The sequence below is a fragment of the Molossus molossus genome, unplaced genomic scaffold, assembly GCF_014108415.1.
Source record: "Molossus molossus isolate mMolMol1 unplaced genomic scaffold, mMolMol1.p scaffold_m16_p_33, whole genome shotgun sequence".
Lineage (NCBI taxonomy): Eukaryota > Metazoa > Chordata > Mammalia > Chiroptera > Molossidae > Molossus > Molossus molossus.
Window position 1 is genome coordinate 905101 of NW_023425370.1, and position 14020 is coordinate 919120.

General features: G+C 61.7%; 1 protein-coding gene across 1 annotated transcript in view; it reads left to right on the plus strand.

Moving 5' to 3' along the window:
- The window catches only part of ZC3H3 (zinc finger CCCH-type containing 3), a 57166-nt gene that overhangs the window by 19930 nt on the left and 23216 nt on the right, over positions 1-14020 (plus strand). Inside the window, exon 4 of the mRNA XM_036281242.1 lies at positions 1892-2045. Within this exon, the coding sequence (XP_036137135.1) occupies positions 1892-2045 (154 nt within the window). The remainder of the gene's footprint in view (positions 1-1891; positions 2046-14020) is intronic.

The window sequence follows — 14020 nt, forward strand, 5'->3', positions numbered from 1 at the left end:
TGGGGCCTCCTGGAGGAGGTGGCATCTGCCTGACCACGTTGCAGGGCAGGGAAAGGCAGTGTTGTGCAGTGGAGCTGAGCCCGGTCAGGGGCTCCCTGTGCTCAGGATGAAGGTGATGAGGTTGCTGAGGAGGGGACTTGGCCCCAGCAAGGACCAGCCCTCCTTCCCACCCTGTGCAGAGGTGTCCCTCCAGGGGCCCAGGCTGTAGAACCAGGACGGTGTGGCCCTCGGGTGTGCGGCGAGGGCAGGCCTGTGGGCAGGCCTGTGGGCAGGCAGGCCGTGAGGGCCAAGGGAGCAGGGCTGGGGTCACGAGCTCTGCTGGCTCGTGGCTCACAGGAGCTCCTGTGCTCGCGAGCGCTCGGCTGGAACAAGCTGTCACTTGTTCTCATTGGTATCTTCTTGCTTGTAAGTCCTTGAAAATCCAGTTCGACATTTTTTATTAACGTCCACTGTGTGTGCAGGCTGTCCCCTACATCCCCGGTGTGTGCAGGGTGCCCAGAGCTAGCGACTCACTTTGGTCGCTCACTCAGCAAGAGCAGGTACCCCAGGTGATGCCACAGTGACTGGCTTTGCTGAACTTCCCTCTCCTCCCCGACTTCCCTGACTGCTGTCCTCGGAGGGAGGGAGCGGGTGTCTGCCTTCTGATCTCAGCACGCCCTGCGCCCCGCGGCCTGGGTGGGCCAGGTGCTGACTTGCGGAGGCCCCACGGTGGGCTGGAGGCCTGTTTGGTCTCAGGCTCTGAGAGATGATGTTTAGTAACAGTTCCTGTCACTGTCCATGGATCAGTACCAGCTCCTGTGGGCTGGTAATGGAGAGGCTCTGGGTCTGCGTCAGGGGTTCATGGGTGCTGGGAGGCTGTCTCCTTGGTGCCCAGGGGAGCAGGTGTGGGTCATGGAGCGTTGGACTGTGCCTTCAGGGGAGTAGGGTAGCTGACCACAGCCAGGGCGGCACTGAACCAAAGTGACCTGTGGGTCTGGCGCCACTGTGTGCCTGTCCTGCTTCCTCTCTGAGGCCATCCCGGACATCAGGTGGCCTTCAGCTGCGGGTCAGCTAGTCCCTACCCACTGGTCACAGGCTCGCCCTGGTGCTGCCGCCCCGGCAGTGAGGCTGGGAGCGTGCTGTCCTGGAGGCCTCGCCTGGTGCACGCGCCCTGGTCTCTGCCGATGCCCCCCCACAGCTGGCTGTCTGGGCAGCTGCCTAGCTGTGGGCGCCTCTGTGGGCAGAGACCCTGAGGAGCCCCTGGTGCAGGGTCCTGCCCGGAACCCCTTTCGGAGCAAAGCCCTAGGCGCCGCGCAGGCAGGTTGGGGTCACAAGGAAGAGCCCGAGGCAGCCTCGCCGTCCTTAGGGCGTCGGGGTGCTGTGTCCTGTGCTGTCAGCTTTAACTCTCTGGGCGGTTAGAGCCGGATATTATGAAAGTCGGCAATTAGACATGTTCCTCGAAGCTGTGGAGAAATTGCCAGCTATCAAGTGGAAGGGACTCGGGCAAAACATCCCCGTTAACTGCGTGGAACACGAAGCGGGAAGGAAAGCGTGTGGATCGGCCTGCGAGATGTTAGGGGAACAGGTGACTGAGCACAGGAGTCTGCGTCTGCACGTGGTGGAGGCACCCGCTTGCACCCCCAGCCCCCTGGACCGCCCGAGGGACCTCCTTGCTGCCCATGTAGCTCGGGGTCGGGGCCAGCGCCGAGTTCCGGGTTTCAGCCATGTTGCTGAGGGTACGAGCTGCTTTCCCACCCACGTCACTCATGTCCTGGTGACCTGTGTCCAGCTCTCCTGGAGCCCCTGTGCTGGGCTTTCTGGAGACATGGGCGTGCCACATGGGGTGGAGCTGGAATGGAGCGTGAGGGCATCCCTGCCAACCCACTGACCCACTGTCTGGGTTTCTTTGCAGCATCCAACCTGAACACCCTGCGGTCCCCTCCCACCAGCAAAGTGATCAAGACCCGATACCGCATTGTCAAGAAGACCCAGGCCTCACCTTTCAACGCAGCTCCCTGTCCCCTGCCCCAGTCTTCCTGGCGGACTCGTCGGCGCTCTCTGTCCAGGTACGAGGCCCTTGTCCGGGCTCCCGTGGGCGGGGCGGGCTGGTGGGCTCCAAGGCCACGGAGCCGGGCTGAGGCCAAGGGGACTGCGCTTGCATTGGGAAGTGCTCAGTCTCCAGTTTGCTGGCTGGGGAGCGGGTGGTCTTTCTGTTCAGCAGTTTCTGCCCCAGACACATGGCCAGCCTGTGTGCCACGTGCCCGCGGACACACTCGCGCCCGCTCCTGTTATTAGCACGCTGTCAGCTGGCGTGGGAGGGCTGAGGTGTCTCTCGGGGAGCAAGTTGTGGTGAGAGGCTGGGCCCTGAGCAGCCCCTTGGAACCTGCGGGCCCGGCTTGCTGGTAGTGTGTTGACTGCCAAGGGCGGGAGGGGAGGCAGCAGCCCTCCAGCCTCGCGCCAGGCTGCCTGGCTCTGGGCTGTGGGCAGAGGAGGGCGGCCTGCTGGCCTCTGCAGATGTGTGGGCGCTCAGCCTGCCCCGCAGTCCGTGTGCCCACTGCCCTCCTCCCTCACTGTTAGGCCACAGGGAACTTGGCCTTGCCACCTGCTTCTCTGGAGACAATAGCTGGAAGTGTATTTTAAACTAATTTTACTGCACTTTTTGTAATATTTTTGTTTTAAATTGATTTATAAGCACCTTGGGGGCTATTTCTACAGATTTATGAAGATAATTTTCACTCTCTCGATAAGGTTAAATTTACACCTGCTGTTTCCATGCTAACTCACCGTGAGAAGTGGGTCTAATTTCCTTCGCTCTTCTGTCTGGTGGGGTGGCCTTTCCTGAGGCAGCCCCTCATTAAATCACTGCGATCGGGAGTCGGGATCGAGCTGAATTAACTGGAATTAATTTACTTAATAAGAGCCCCAGATCACCGTGAATGAGCTTCAGATTTACTGGTTCTTGCTCCTGCGCCCCTCCTGTCGTAGGTGTTCCCACCCCACCTGCTGGCCAGGCCTGCCCTCCCGAGGGGCAGCCAGGACTGGGGCGACTTGTCGGAGTGGCACCATCCGGCGCCTCCTCCCAGCCTCTGAGCACAGGAAGGGTCAGGGTCTGGGCGCAGCTGGGGCCTGCCGGGGGCTCTGGGGACTGGTTGCAGGCCCAGTGGGGCGAGGGCTCCTGGCGCAGGCGGCACCCATGTGCGCCCCCGAGGCAGCCTGCCTTCAGCAGAGCACCAGGCTGTTGGGCAGAGAGCCGCCTGGCCACGAAGAGCAGGTGGGGCTGAGAGAGTGGCCATGTGCCGTGCAGGCAGGTGTGTAGGGTTCACGTTGGGTCAGGTGGATGGGGTCAGCCACAGGGGAGGCCCAGCTGCCAGCTGGGCATAGCCACTGCTCCCCCCACGCTCCCTCCTCTGCTGCCTTGCTGTCTGGATGCCCTAGCTCCGTGCAGCCCCCAGGGCTGTGCTGGGCACCAGAAGGCGGAGCTCCTGCAGCCTTGGCTTGGCTCTCAGACCTCAGCACCTCCCTGTGGGAGGAAGCACGGTGAAGCCCCCTGGGATGGCTGTGCACTAACCAAGGGCACGTGTGGGCCGTGTTCCGTGGGCTCCCTCTGCCCTGACTGCCCGGGATGCAACCTGAGCACAGAGCCCTGGACCCTTGAGGGGGCCTGGCCCCTGGGCTTGGGTGCCGGTGCCGAGGGCTGAGTGGCTGCCAGTGGGCTGGACTTCCTTCGCCAAAGTCCCCTGTGTCCTGGCCAGGGCTGCTCTCTCGGCAGGGGCTGCCCGCAGCTGCCCAGCGCTGTCAGCAGTGCACCGTGGCTCTGCTTGTCGGGGCAGCAGAAAGGGCCGCCTCTGGGGCCAGGGGCCAGTCTGGTGCCCCCCTGCTGCCGTCAGCTTCACCCGGTGAGGCTCTGGGGCCGACTGGCTTTGGCCAAGTCCTTGACCTCTGCCCTGAGCAGCTGCAGGTTCCTCAGTGCCCCCAGGAGAAGATGAAGGGGCGACCCTTGGTGGAGCTCAGGCCAGTGTGGGACAGGCTGCTGCCACGGGACAATGCAGGCTGTCCCGCCAGGCTGCCAGCCTGGGCCAGGGCACTAAGGACTCTTCTTGGGCCTCCTGATCTGTACCCCTTGGAGGGAGGACACCCTGCAGGGGCCGGCAGGCGACACAGACGGGAGTTGAGACGGTGGCTCCGGGCCCATTCTCCTGCTGATGCTCACCGGGTAGACGTGCTCACTGCAGGGGAGGCGCCTGTGGGCGGGGGCTGCTGGCCTGGGGAGCCAGGACCCCCAGCAGGTGGTGCACACTGTGTGGCCCTGGGCAGGTGGGGTGGCCACCGGGGCTGGGGTGGAGCCTCCGGCTGCCGACTGGAGAACAGCTGGGAGCAGCCAGGCATCCTGAGCGCCCGTCCCTGCACCAGCAGCTGGTGACCTGCTGAGCAATGGCCCACCCCCACAGTGTGGGGCATCAGCACGCTTGACCCTGCACCGCGAGGGGCCCGGCATTTTAAGACGGTGGAGGTGACTGAGCCACTGCACTCCTGGCCCGAGGCCTCCCCTGGGTCAGGGCCCCTCGCCTCCCCCAGGGAGCTGGCGGCCTCCCTCTCAGGGGACGCCTGGTCCTTTGAGTGCTCCGAGTTGTCGCCTCATCCCTCCCTCGCGGTCCTCCCCTGGCCCTGGCGTGCAGGGCACCAGTGCGTTTCTGCCTCACGAAGAGGCTTTGCTCCCCTGAGTTGGACAGAACCCTGCTCTCAGCCCCGTGTCGGCTTCGGCCCAGCACGTGGGAAGCTATGCGACAGCCCACGTACTGCTCCCGACCACGGTCCCACGGGAGGCCTGGCGGGTACTGAGGCTCCAGACCACTGCTGCCCAGAGCCGGCCTGCACCAGGGGTCTGTTAGGTACGGGGTCTGGGGGCAACAGAAGGACCCCCAGGGCCGAGGCTCATGATGAGCGAGGGTTTGATTTTTTTGTTGTAAGATTTGTGGATTTGCCTGTGTTCTCGCTGGTTTCCAACAAGTTCATTAATCTGCACTGAAGCTGAAGTGTGACTTATATCCCTAAACTGCCTGTCGCTTTTTTTTTCTTTCCAAATTCATTTGACGTGAGAGTGAGAAATAAGCAAGCCCGTGCTGAAGCAGCTGCCTCGGGCTGCTCCTTGGGCTACGAGTGGCGCTGTCGGGGCTGCCGCTGCCGGGCTGCCTCACTGTGTCCTGTTCTACTTGTATGTCTGTGCAGTCCGTCTTAAGACTCTCTGGGCCGTTTGGTGAGGTTTGAGCTGTGAGTTTGAAGCTCTGAAATGCTTCTCCAAAGTGAGGCTTCATTACAGAGAAACTCAAACTCAGCCCGAGGATGGGCAGCGGCCTGCTGGGTGGCCAGGGTTCCCACACTCCCTGCCTGCCCCCAGGCAGGTCCGCACAGCCTCCTGCCCACCTCTGGTTGGAGGAGTGTGGGGCCGCTCGGAAACCAGAGCGAACCGCAGGCTGGTGCCTTCAGCAGTGTGTCCGTTTCTCAGGGCTCTGGAGGCTGGAAGCCTGGGATCAGGGACCCTCGGTCAGTTCCTCTTCCGCTGCCTACTGCCGCCTTCCAGCTGTGTCCCTTCCTCTAGGACCCCAGTCCTTCATGGGGCCCCCCTCACCCCCTCATCTAACTGTAGTCACTTCCCGAAGGCCCCACGTCCAGATATCATCACATCCAAACAGGAATTTGGGGGACACACCAATCAGTCCATAGCAGGGAGTGTTCTGCTTGTTCCCAGACCTGTCCTGACCCGGCCAGGGGAGCTGGAGCTCCCGCAGCCTGCTCCCTGTCCCGAAGGCTGTGGCGTCAGAGGAACTTGGGGTGAATCTCTGCGTGGCCTGGCCCAGCAGTCTTGCAGTGGCCCTTGGGAGCCGCCAGGCGGGGGCTCTCCGAGCAGAGGAAGTGCAGGCTGAGATCGGAAGCCCGGGCAGCAGGCAAGGCTGGGTCGAGGCAGAGGCTTGCCCAGGTCCTGGAGCCTGCGGAGCGGCCCACGTTGGGCAGTGCCGGTCAGCTGATGTGTAACCCTGACCTAGCTCCCACTCTGGGGACACCCAGCTGCCCAGGGCCCCTGCGGGTGGTCATGGCTGGGCAGCAGCCCTCCCGAGGCAGACCTGCTCTGTGGCTGTGGTCTGAGGGGACCGAAGCCTGCTCCCACCCACTGTGTCCGCACATTGTGGGGGCCGTGCCCATTGCTGCTGATCACCCCTCAGAGCCGCAGGGAGGGCTTCCAGGCAGCAGGGGCTGCCAGGGGGGAGGTGTCTGGAAGAGGGGCAGGGACGCCCTGGGGCAGGGGCCGGAGGTGGAAGGAGGACAGTTGTCCTGGGCTCCTGGGGTCAGTCTGCCCCCGTCCTAATAGTTTCTAGCATTTAACTATTTGGGGGTAACTTTGTGTTGATAGACTTTTTGCACTTCCAGGAAAGTTGCAGAAGCCGCATACGCCTGCTCCGGATTCTTCACCTGCGTCCTGGGCTGGGTGCAGCCTTCCCACTGCTTCTCCCAGCCCCTCTCTGCTCGTGCACCGCCGTCTTTGAGGGGCTGGGGCCTTGTGCCCTGGACCGGGCACTGAGTGAGGCCCTGATCAGGGGGCTGCCGCGGCTCAGGGGTCACAGCCACCTCTTCAGTCTCAGCTGTGCTCTGTCTTTCAGGACCTGCTGCTTTGCAGAGCAGAGGCAGGTGCTTTGTGCCATGTCTCTGGGCTCACATGTGACAAGACTCAGATCTGTGGGCAGGAAGTTGTGGTGGCACCTCGCCCGGTGCTGTGTGAGCCTGACCACTGGGCTGCCCTGGCCACGGGTTTCTCTGCCGGGGTGTTTGTGGGAGCACACCCGGCCTGGGTGTGCCCCTGTTCCTTAGTGGGCTTTACCCACTCCAGATACCAGTGATCTGCAGGCCTCGTCCCTGTGAGGCTGCGGCCCCTACCCCTGCTGCTTTGCACACTCATTTTTTGTTTGAAACGACATGGACTCCAGGTCCTGAGTTCACTCTGCAGGCTTCTTCTGTTATCACCGTGATTCATTTTGAACCCTCGGTCTGTCCCTGCTCTGGCCCTGGGTCCTTTCCACTGGGCACCAGCCTTCTCTGAGCCAACCCCACCTGCACCACAGGGCTCCCTGCCTCACCTGGCACTTCCCTCCCCCGGGCCAGAGCCAGCTGCCTCTCCCAGCAGCGGCCCCACAGCCAGGGCAGCATCCCAGTGTGTGCCCACGGCTGCGCCCGCCCTCTCCACGGGCCTGCAGCTGCTTCTGCGTGATGACGGACGGAGGCTGCTGCCCCGGTTCCTCTGTGGTCACGCCTGGGAGTGGGGAGCAGGGATACATGGCGTGTAGTCTGGCCTCATGTGGAGCTGCCCCTCCCTGCCGGCCTTGGTTCCCTTGGCGCCCTTTCCGTTCCCAGCACAGCATGTGGTGTCCGCCCTTCGTTTTCCACGGCTGTCTGCGCCCGGCAGCTCGGCAGCTCGTTGTGGTGACCGGTGATGTTGAGCGCTCATCATGCCTTGTTTAAGGCCATTCCTGGTCGTCTTCTGTGAAAGACCCTCAGGCCCTCTGCTCCTTTTAAATTGGCAGTTTATCTTTTGTTTTTGGCAGGAGCAAGTGTAGCTTGTTGAGGGCGGTGCCCTCCGCCTCCTGTGCTGAGTTGGCCTCCCCTGCTTGCGTGGGGCCTTGCTTTCTGCCCAGGAGTCTGCTGGTGGGTGCTCGGCCCTCCAGGGGGGCTTGTGTCCTGTGGCTGCCGTGCCGCCAGCCTGGCCCCGGGCTCAGAGGACATACTCAAGGACCCTTGCCTGGGGCTGCGCTCCAGGGGCGCTGCAGACCGAGGCGGGCCTGGGGGCCTGGAGCCTGGGGGGAGCCTGACTGTCCTGGGCTCTGAGAGCCTACCTGTGGGCTCCTGCCTGTGCGCCAGCCCAGGGCCCGGCCTGGTCAGAGCACAGCCTTTTCTCTGCCCACGGGGAGTTCGCCAAGAGCATCTGTCTAGGGTCAGCCCCTGTCCCCTTGCCAGGGTGGACTTTGAGGAAATAAGGGAAGAACTTAGAGGAGTTTGACCTGAGGGTGACAGGCATGTGTGTCTGAGCTCTTGGTGCCAAGGCTTTGGCCAGAGGCGAGGGAGGACAGGGTAGGCGCCGGGCGGTGGGAGGGCCCTGAGGTGACCCCGAGTGGTGCTGAGGCAGGTCTCTGGGCAGGGTTTTGAGAGCCCTGTTTTATGGGAACCGGTGGTTACGGCTCCCCAAGTGCGGTAAAAGTTAATGTGATAGCCTCATGCGCTGTGCTCATTTTTATAATTTTTTATTTTATGAAACAGGACAGGGAACTTAGTGACTTATTACTATTCATTTCGTTTCAATGCAGTAAATATTGATTCAGTTGGGGGTTTTCAATTTAAACTACTCGGCGATTATATAAAATATTACTGCCTGTGAGATTATGCTTACCGATCCCTTCGGCTGCTCATTAAGGAGGGAGTGCCGTGGCAGCCCCTCTGCCTCCATCATCCTAATGGATGGGCTGCGCCACCGTTCTGCACGGGAGGTGCCCGGCGTCTGCCTGCGGGGGCCTGACAGCGAGGATGCAACTCTTAATTTGGGAGTCGGTTCAAAGCCTGCCTGGGCTCTTCATCCATCTCCCTGTCTGCCTGAGGCGGCCTTTGCGCTGGCAGCCCGGCAGCAGGGACCCCCCAGTGCTCCTCGGCGGGGACGTGGGGCCTTGCCCCTGCACCCCCTCTTGGTCTGCAAGCTGGGGGGGCAGCCGTGCCAGGGCACCGAGGCTGTCAGTGTAAGGGCCCCGATCTCCCTCTGGAGCCCCGTCCAGAAGCTTAGAGCCCAGCCCCTGGCTGGCAGACAATGCCCTGCGTGCCGGGGTCTGGCTGGTGCACTGGCCGAGATGGCCCCCTGCCTCCTCCCTCCTTTTGAGGTTTCCGAGGGCCCTCTGTGCTCACTTCAAACCAAACACCCGGCGCTGAGGGCAGCAGGTGGAGGCGTCACCCCCCTCCTTTATGGCACCTGGCCCTTGGGAGCCAAGTACCCGGGTCTGTTTGCTCATTTGGTCCCTGTCCCCCCTGTGCGGTGACGGAGGATGGTCTCAGTGTGAAGAGGGTCAGACTGAGCACTCAGCTGGGCCACCCCAGTGCCACATGGCCCCTGTGCTCCCAGGTGGGTAGATCTGAGCCTTTTGGGCACTGGCACAGTGGGCAGCTGTGGAGGCTGACATGCCGTGCCGTTAGTCTGAGCCTCTGGCCCGTGATAGTTGTCCTCCATGGAGGGTTTGTGCTGCTGCTTCCTCCCTGTCGGGGCCTGGGGTGCAGGCCTGGGGGCCTGAGTGGTGAGACTGAGTGCAGGCAGTGTGGGGAGGGGTGCAGGCAGACACTGGAGCCCCATCCGTTTCATCTCAGGCCAGGACTATCACTAGGGCTGGTTCCCTGCCCCTCTGGGCCCATGGTGAGCTGGCCTGGTGTGTCCACATCCCTGCTGTCTGTGTCCCTGCGGGTCATGCTTATAGGTAGCAGGTGCCTGGCAGGGCCACGGCTAAGGTGGGGGGTCACAGTGCTCTCTGCCTCCATGGCCGGGGATGGTCCCCACTGTCTGGGCAGCCCCCCAGCACTGCTGGTCTCTGGAGTCTGAGTTCTGTCAGGCCCTTGAGCCTTGGTCTTGTGCTTCAGCCTCTGCTCTGCCTTTTCTGCCGCTGCCTCAGGCACCTGTGTCTTTCTCCTCCGTCCCTGGGCCGGGCAGGTGCCGAGGGCCCTGTGCTCTCCGGCTCAGCACAGCCCCCGTCCTGCTGCCTGCAGTGCGCGGCCCTCCTGCTCCCCTGCCCACGGGGACCCTGCGCCCGGGCCAGGCCTGTCCCACCTGCAGTGCACTGCGTCTTGATCTGCGTGACATGCACATGGCTTCTTTATGAGTCAGCTGGTGTGGCTGAGGCCGGCCCTGGTTGGAGGGGTCAAGCAGGCGTGTCCTCACCCAGGTCTGGCTTCTTTTGGGCACAGCCACCACTATGGCAAAACCACAGGGCGTGGCGTGGCCACCCTGTGGGCCGGCAGACGGCCAAGGGGGGTGTTTCCTGACAGACCAGAGGCTGCCCCTTGGGTTTGCGGGAGAAGCATTGCTCTGGAAGCAGCAGGACTGGTGAGGAGGGAGCCTCGCCAGAACCCCTCCGGTGCGTCCCCGTGAGACCTGGAGGTCTGCCCTCACGTCGAGCCCTGTCCCCGGCCACACCTGGCCAGCACCGTGGGCCCTCGTGTGACTGTGTTGGTGCCTTGGGTGTCCTTGGCAATGCCGAGCAGATGAAGCTGAAGATACGCCCCTGATAGGAAGAGATGAAATGACCTCACCGCTCAGCAGTGCCGGGTGCCTCACACAGTCAGCAACCTCTTGAGGACTCGTCCTGGTTTGGGGTGGCAGTGAGGCAGGGCTGAGGGCTCCCTCCCCTCGGCCTAGGCCAGGGCCTCTGCAGATGCCCAGGGCCCCTGTGTGGACTCCGGGCTGAGGAGGACTCAGCCGCTGAGGTCCCATGGCAGAGGGCTCCCACGGGGATCGCTCTCTCAGGCCCCTGGCCAGCCTCAGGTGGCCTGGCCACTGCCTTGTTCCAGGATCCATTTTCCAGTGTCATTCACAGGTTCTGTGGCCAAGAGGCCCCTGTGAGGTGTGGAGGCCCCCCAAGGTGGCGTGGGGCCCTGGGGGTGTCTATCCCCTGCCATGGCATTTACCTTCACCCCTCCCTCCTCACTCCCACCTTCCTTCTGTACGCCTCCCTTCATCCGCTATATGTGCTGCTGCGTGTTGTCAGGTGGGACTGTGGGTGAGCCTTCCTCCACCCCACCCCTCAGGGCTCCTCCCTGTCCATTCTGGGCTCGGCCAGGATCAGGGCTGCTGCAAGGCGGCTCCGGAACCGTGAGGATGTCTGAGGGGTGTGCTGTTTAATGTTTGTCCCCAGGTGGCTGCAGTGTGTGGACAGGCCAAGTGAGCCCTGCTTGCCCTTCCTCCAGCCACCCTCTCTGCGGGCAGGGCAGTCACTCTGCCGGGTGGGACCCCCCAGCTCCCGCGGAGCCTGGCTCTGGCCCAAATCGAGAGCCAGCAGGCAGGTGCACAGTGGTTTTATTTTCCTCTTTCCTCGAAGTCAGCAAGGTTTCCGTGGCTGCCCCGCCCACTCCCGGGAGTAAGGAGCCCCGGTTTAATTTGCGGTTAGATGTCTGTTAAGATTGCGTCCACTTCCCAAGTCAGCACTTAATTGGCAAGGCGCTTGATTTAACAGCGTGGGAGCCTCCACCGGAAAAATGGCTTGAATAAATCACTGCCTGACGCCAGAAAATAGATATAATCTCAGCATTAACTACATTAATAGTAGCAGGAGCCGAATTAAAAAGGCCATAAAGCATAGGCGGGGGAGCATAAATTATGGCCTGAGCTCTGTCCCCTCTGCGATCCTGGCTCGTTTGGGGGCGGGGTGAGGACAGATGCTCCTCCTGGCTCCTCCCTACCCAGCCCGCCAGAAGCCCCGCCCACCCGTCCCGACAACCTGCGGGGGGCGGCGGGGGCGGGGTCTGCGGGGGGCGGGCTCGGACATCCTGCTCCCTCTGCCCCTCAGCCTCCTGGGCTCCCAGACCTCAGCACCTTTCACCGCCAGCTCCCACACACCTAGCCTTGGGGCCCTCTCGGGCCGGCTGCGGCAGAGTGCTGTCCACCCAGACTGCCCTCTGCCCAGTGGGTGCCAGGGTGTGTCATCCACAGCAGTGCTGAGCACCAGGTCTGGCTCCTGCTGCCCCGCCTCCCCCCTCCTGCAGGTGGGCTGGAGGAGGAGACCTGGCTTGTCCGGTAGACACAACTTGATCACCATTTGGGTCCCACATTGGGCCTGCTGCTGAAACCTCTCCTCTTCATCATCATTTTGTCCATCTCGGGGATCCACTGGTCCAGGACAGGCTGGTCTGGCCGTCGGGGAGCCTGCAGGGTGGCCAGGCGCGGACCGCGGCCTGTTGGCGTCTCCCGTGCCCTCAGCTCAGGGCAGCGCGGCCACTCGGACCCAGCGTGATCCACTTCTGCGTCGAGTCAGCGCTGCCCTGCTCCCCGCGCCTCTGCCTCTGCCTCTGCGGACGCGCTGTCCACCTGTCCTGTGGTGCTTTTCCTCCTTCAGTTTTGCCTCAGTTGGGCTTGTGAGAATTTTTAACAGAATTTTTACTTTTCTGTGTACTTACATCTGTCATTCTTTTAAGACAGTATATTGATTTGCTTAAAACAGACCCCCCCGCCAAGAGGAAATGAATTCAGTGCTGTGGCTTCAAGTTTAAAACTAACCTACTGGGAATGTATTTGTGGACATGGTGTAAGACTAAAGTTCAAATTAAATTTTGTATAATGGTTACCTGGTTATGTCAGAACCATTTATTCAGTATTCAGGCAAAGGTTGCCATTATCACCCTGGCTGATTTGGCTCAGCGGTTAGAGTGTTGGCCCGTGGACCACTGAGTCTCGGGTTCGATTCCAGTCAAGGATGGCACGTACCTTGGTTGTGGTTTGTCCCCAGCCCTGGTTGGGTCGTGCGGGAGGCAGCAGTTGATGTGACCCTCTCACATCGACATTCTCTTTGTCTCTCTCTCTCCCTCCCTCCCACTCTATCTGATAATAAGTAGAAAAATATCCTCAGGTGAGGAATAAACAAAAAACCAAAAAAGGTCACCACTATCACGTACAAATGCTTACTCCTGAACTCAGGCTCCTCTGATCTCCCTTTGCAAACACTTGTGGTTTGTGTCTTCATGGGCCAGTTCTGTGGGTTTCTATTCTGTGCGCCCACTGCCCCTGTTGGGCCAGGCTGGCTCTGCGCCAGAGTTCTAGAGTCTGTGTACATGGGGCTGTGCCTGGCTTCTCTTGTCACATTTGTTAGGGCTGGAAGCCCAACCCCAGTGGGGCTGTATTTGGGAGGCAGGGCCTTTACAGAGGTGATTAAAGTTAAATGAGGGCATTGGGGTGGGGCCCGGATCCAGTGGGTTTGGCGTCTGTGAGAAGAGAAGACACAGAGGAAGGGCCTGTGAGCACCTTGAGAGGCGCCTCTGTCTGCCAGGCAGGAAGGAGGCCCCGCGGGAGCCGGCACCTGCCCTTGGACTTCCAGCCTCCAGGACTGCGAGGAGCCTCCTCTGCTGTGGGGCACCCTGTCTCTGAGCCCCTGAGCACTGTCGGGTCTGTTCGCTGTGTGCGTAGCTCGGGGCCCCTTTCCGGTCGCAGCCGTTCGGGTGGGTGTGACGACACTTGCCCACGTCTGCGTCGGTGTGTCTGTTACTGTGCCCTGGCACCCTTTCTGTTCCGGATGCGTCCTTCTCTCGGGTGTCTCCTCGCACCTGGGCTGGCTCGGTAATGGGACTGATTTCCCAGCCGTTTCCTCGGTGATGGGGTCTCTGTCCTGCCCAGGAAGCACTCACCGGCCCCGGGTCATTTCTTCTGGACACTCGACTGTTTCAGCCGTTACACTTGAGCCTACGATCCTTCTTCAGTTAACTTTTTTGTGTGTGTGGTACGTGCCCCTAGCAGGAACCAAACCCGGGACTCTCTGGTCCACAGGCCGATGCTCAACCGCTGAGCCAGACTAGCCAGGGCTTCAGTTAACTTTCACTTGCGGTCTGAGGCAGGCTCAAGGTCCCTTTGTCTCCCCACAGGTGCATGTGTTATTGAAACAGGCCAACAGGCCGCTTGCTTGTTTCTCTGTCTTCCCTGCTGCTCCGTGTGTGTTCCTCCAGGTGAGCTTGAGAAGCATGCTCAGGTTCTCAGCCTCCACCAGTCGAGGGCATCTCCTTCTCAGCCCACTGCACGGGGCTGGGTGGAGTGCTGCGCGGCTCCTCGTCTGCCTGGCTTCCCTCTGCGTTTGTGTCGCTGCCCCCGTCCGCTCCAGCCCCAGCCGGTCCTGGTAGCGTTCACTTGTCAGTCAGCTGCCTGACCCTCCCAGACTCTCGGGAGCTTTTGCTGTTCGGTTTGTGCGCCTTCCCTGTGGTGTGGGTGCCACCATCTACAGCTCGCTGGGGCACCACCTCTGTTTCAGGGGAGCCAGTCCGCTCTTGCTCT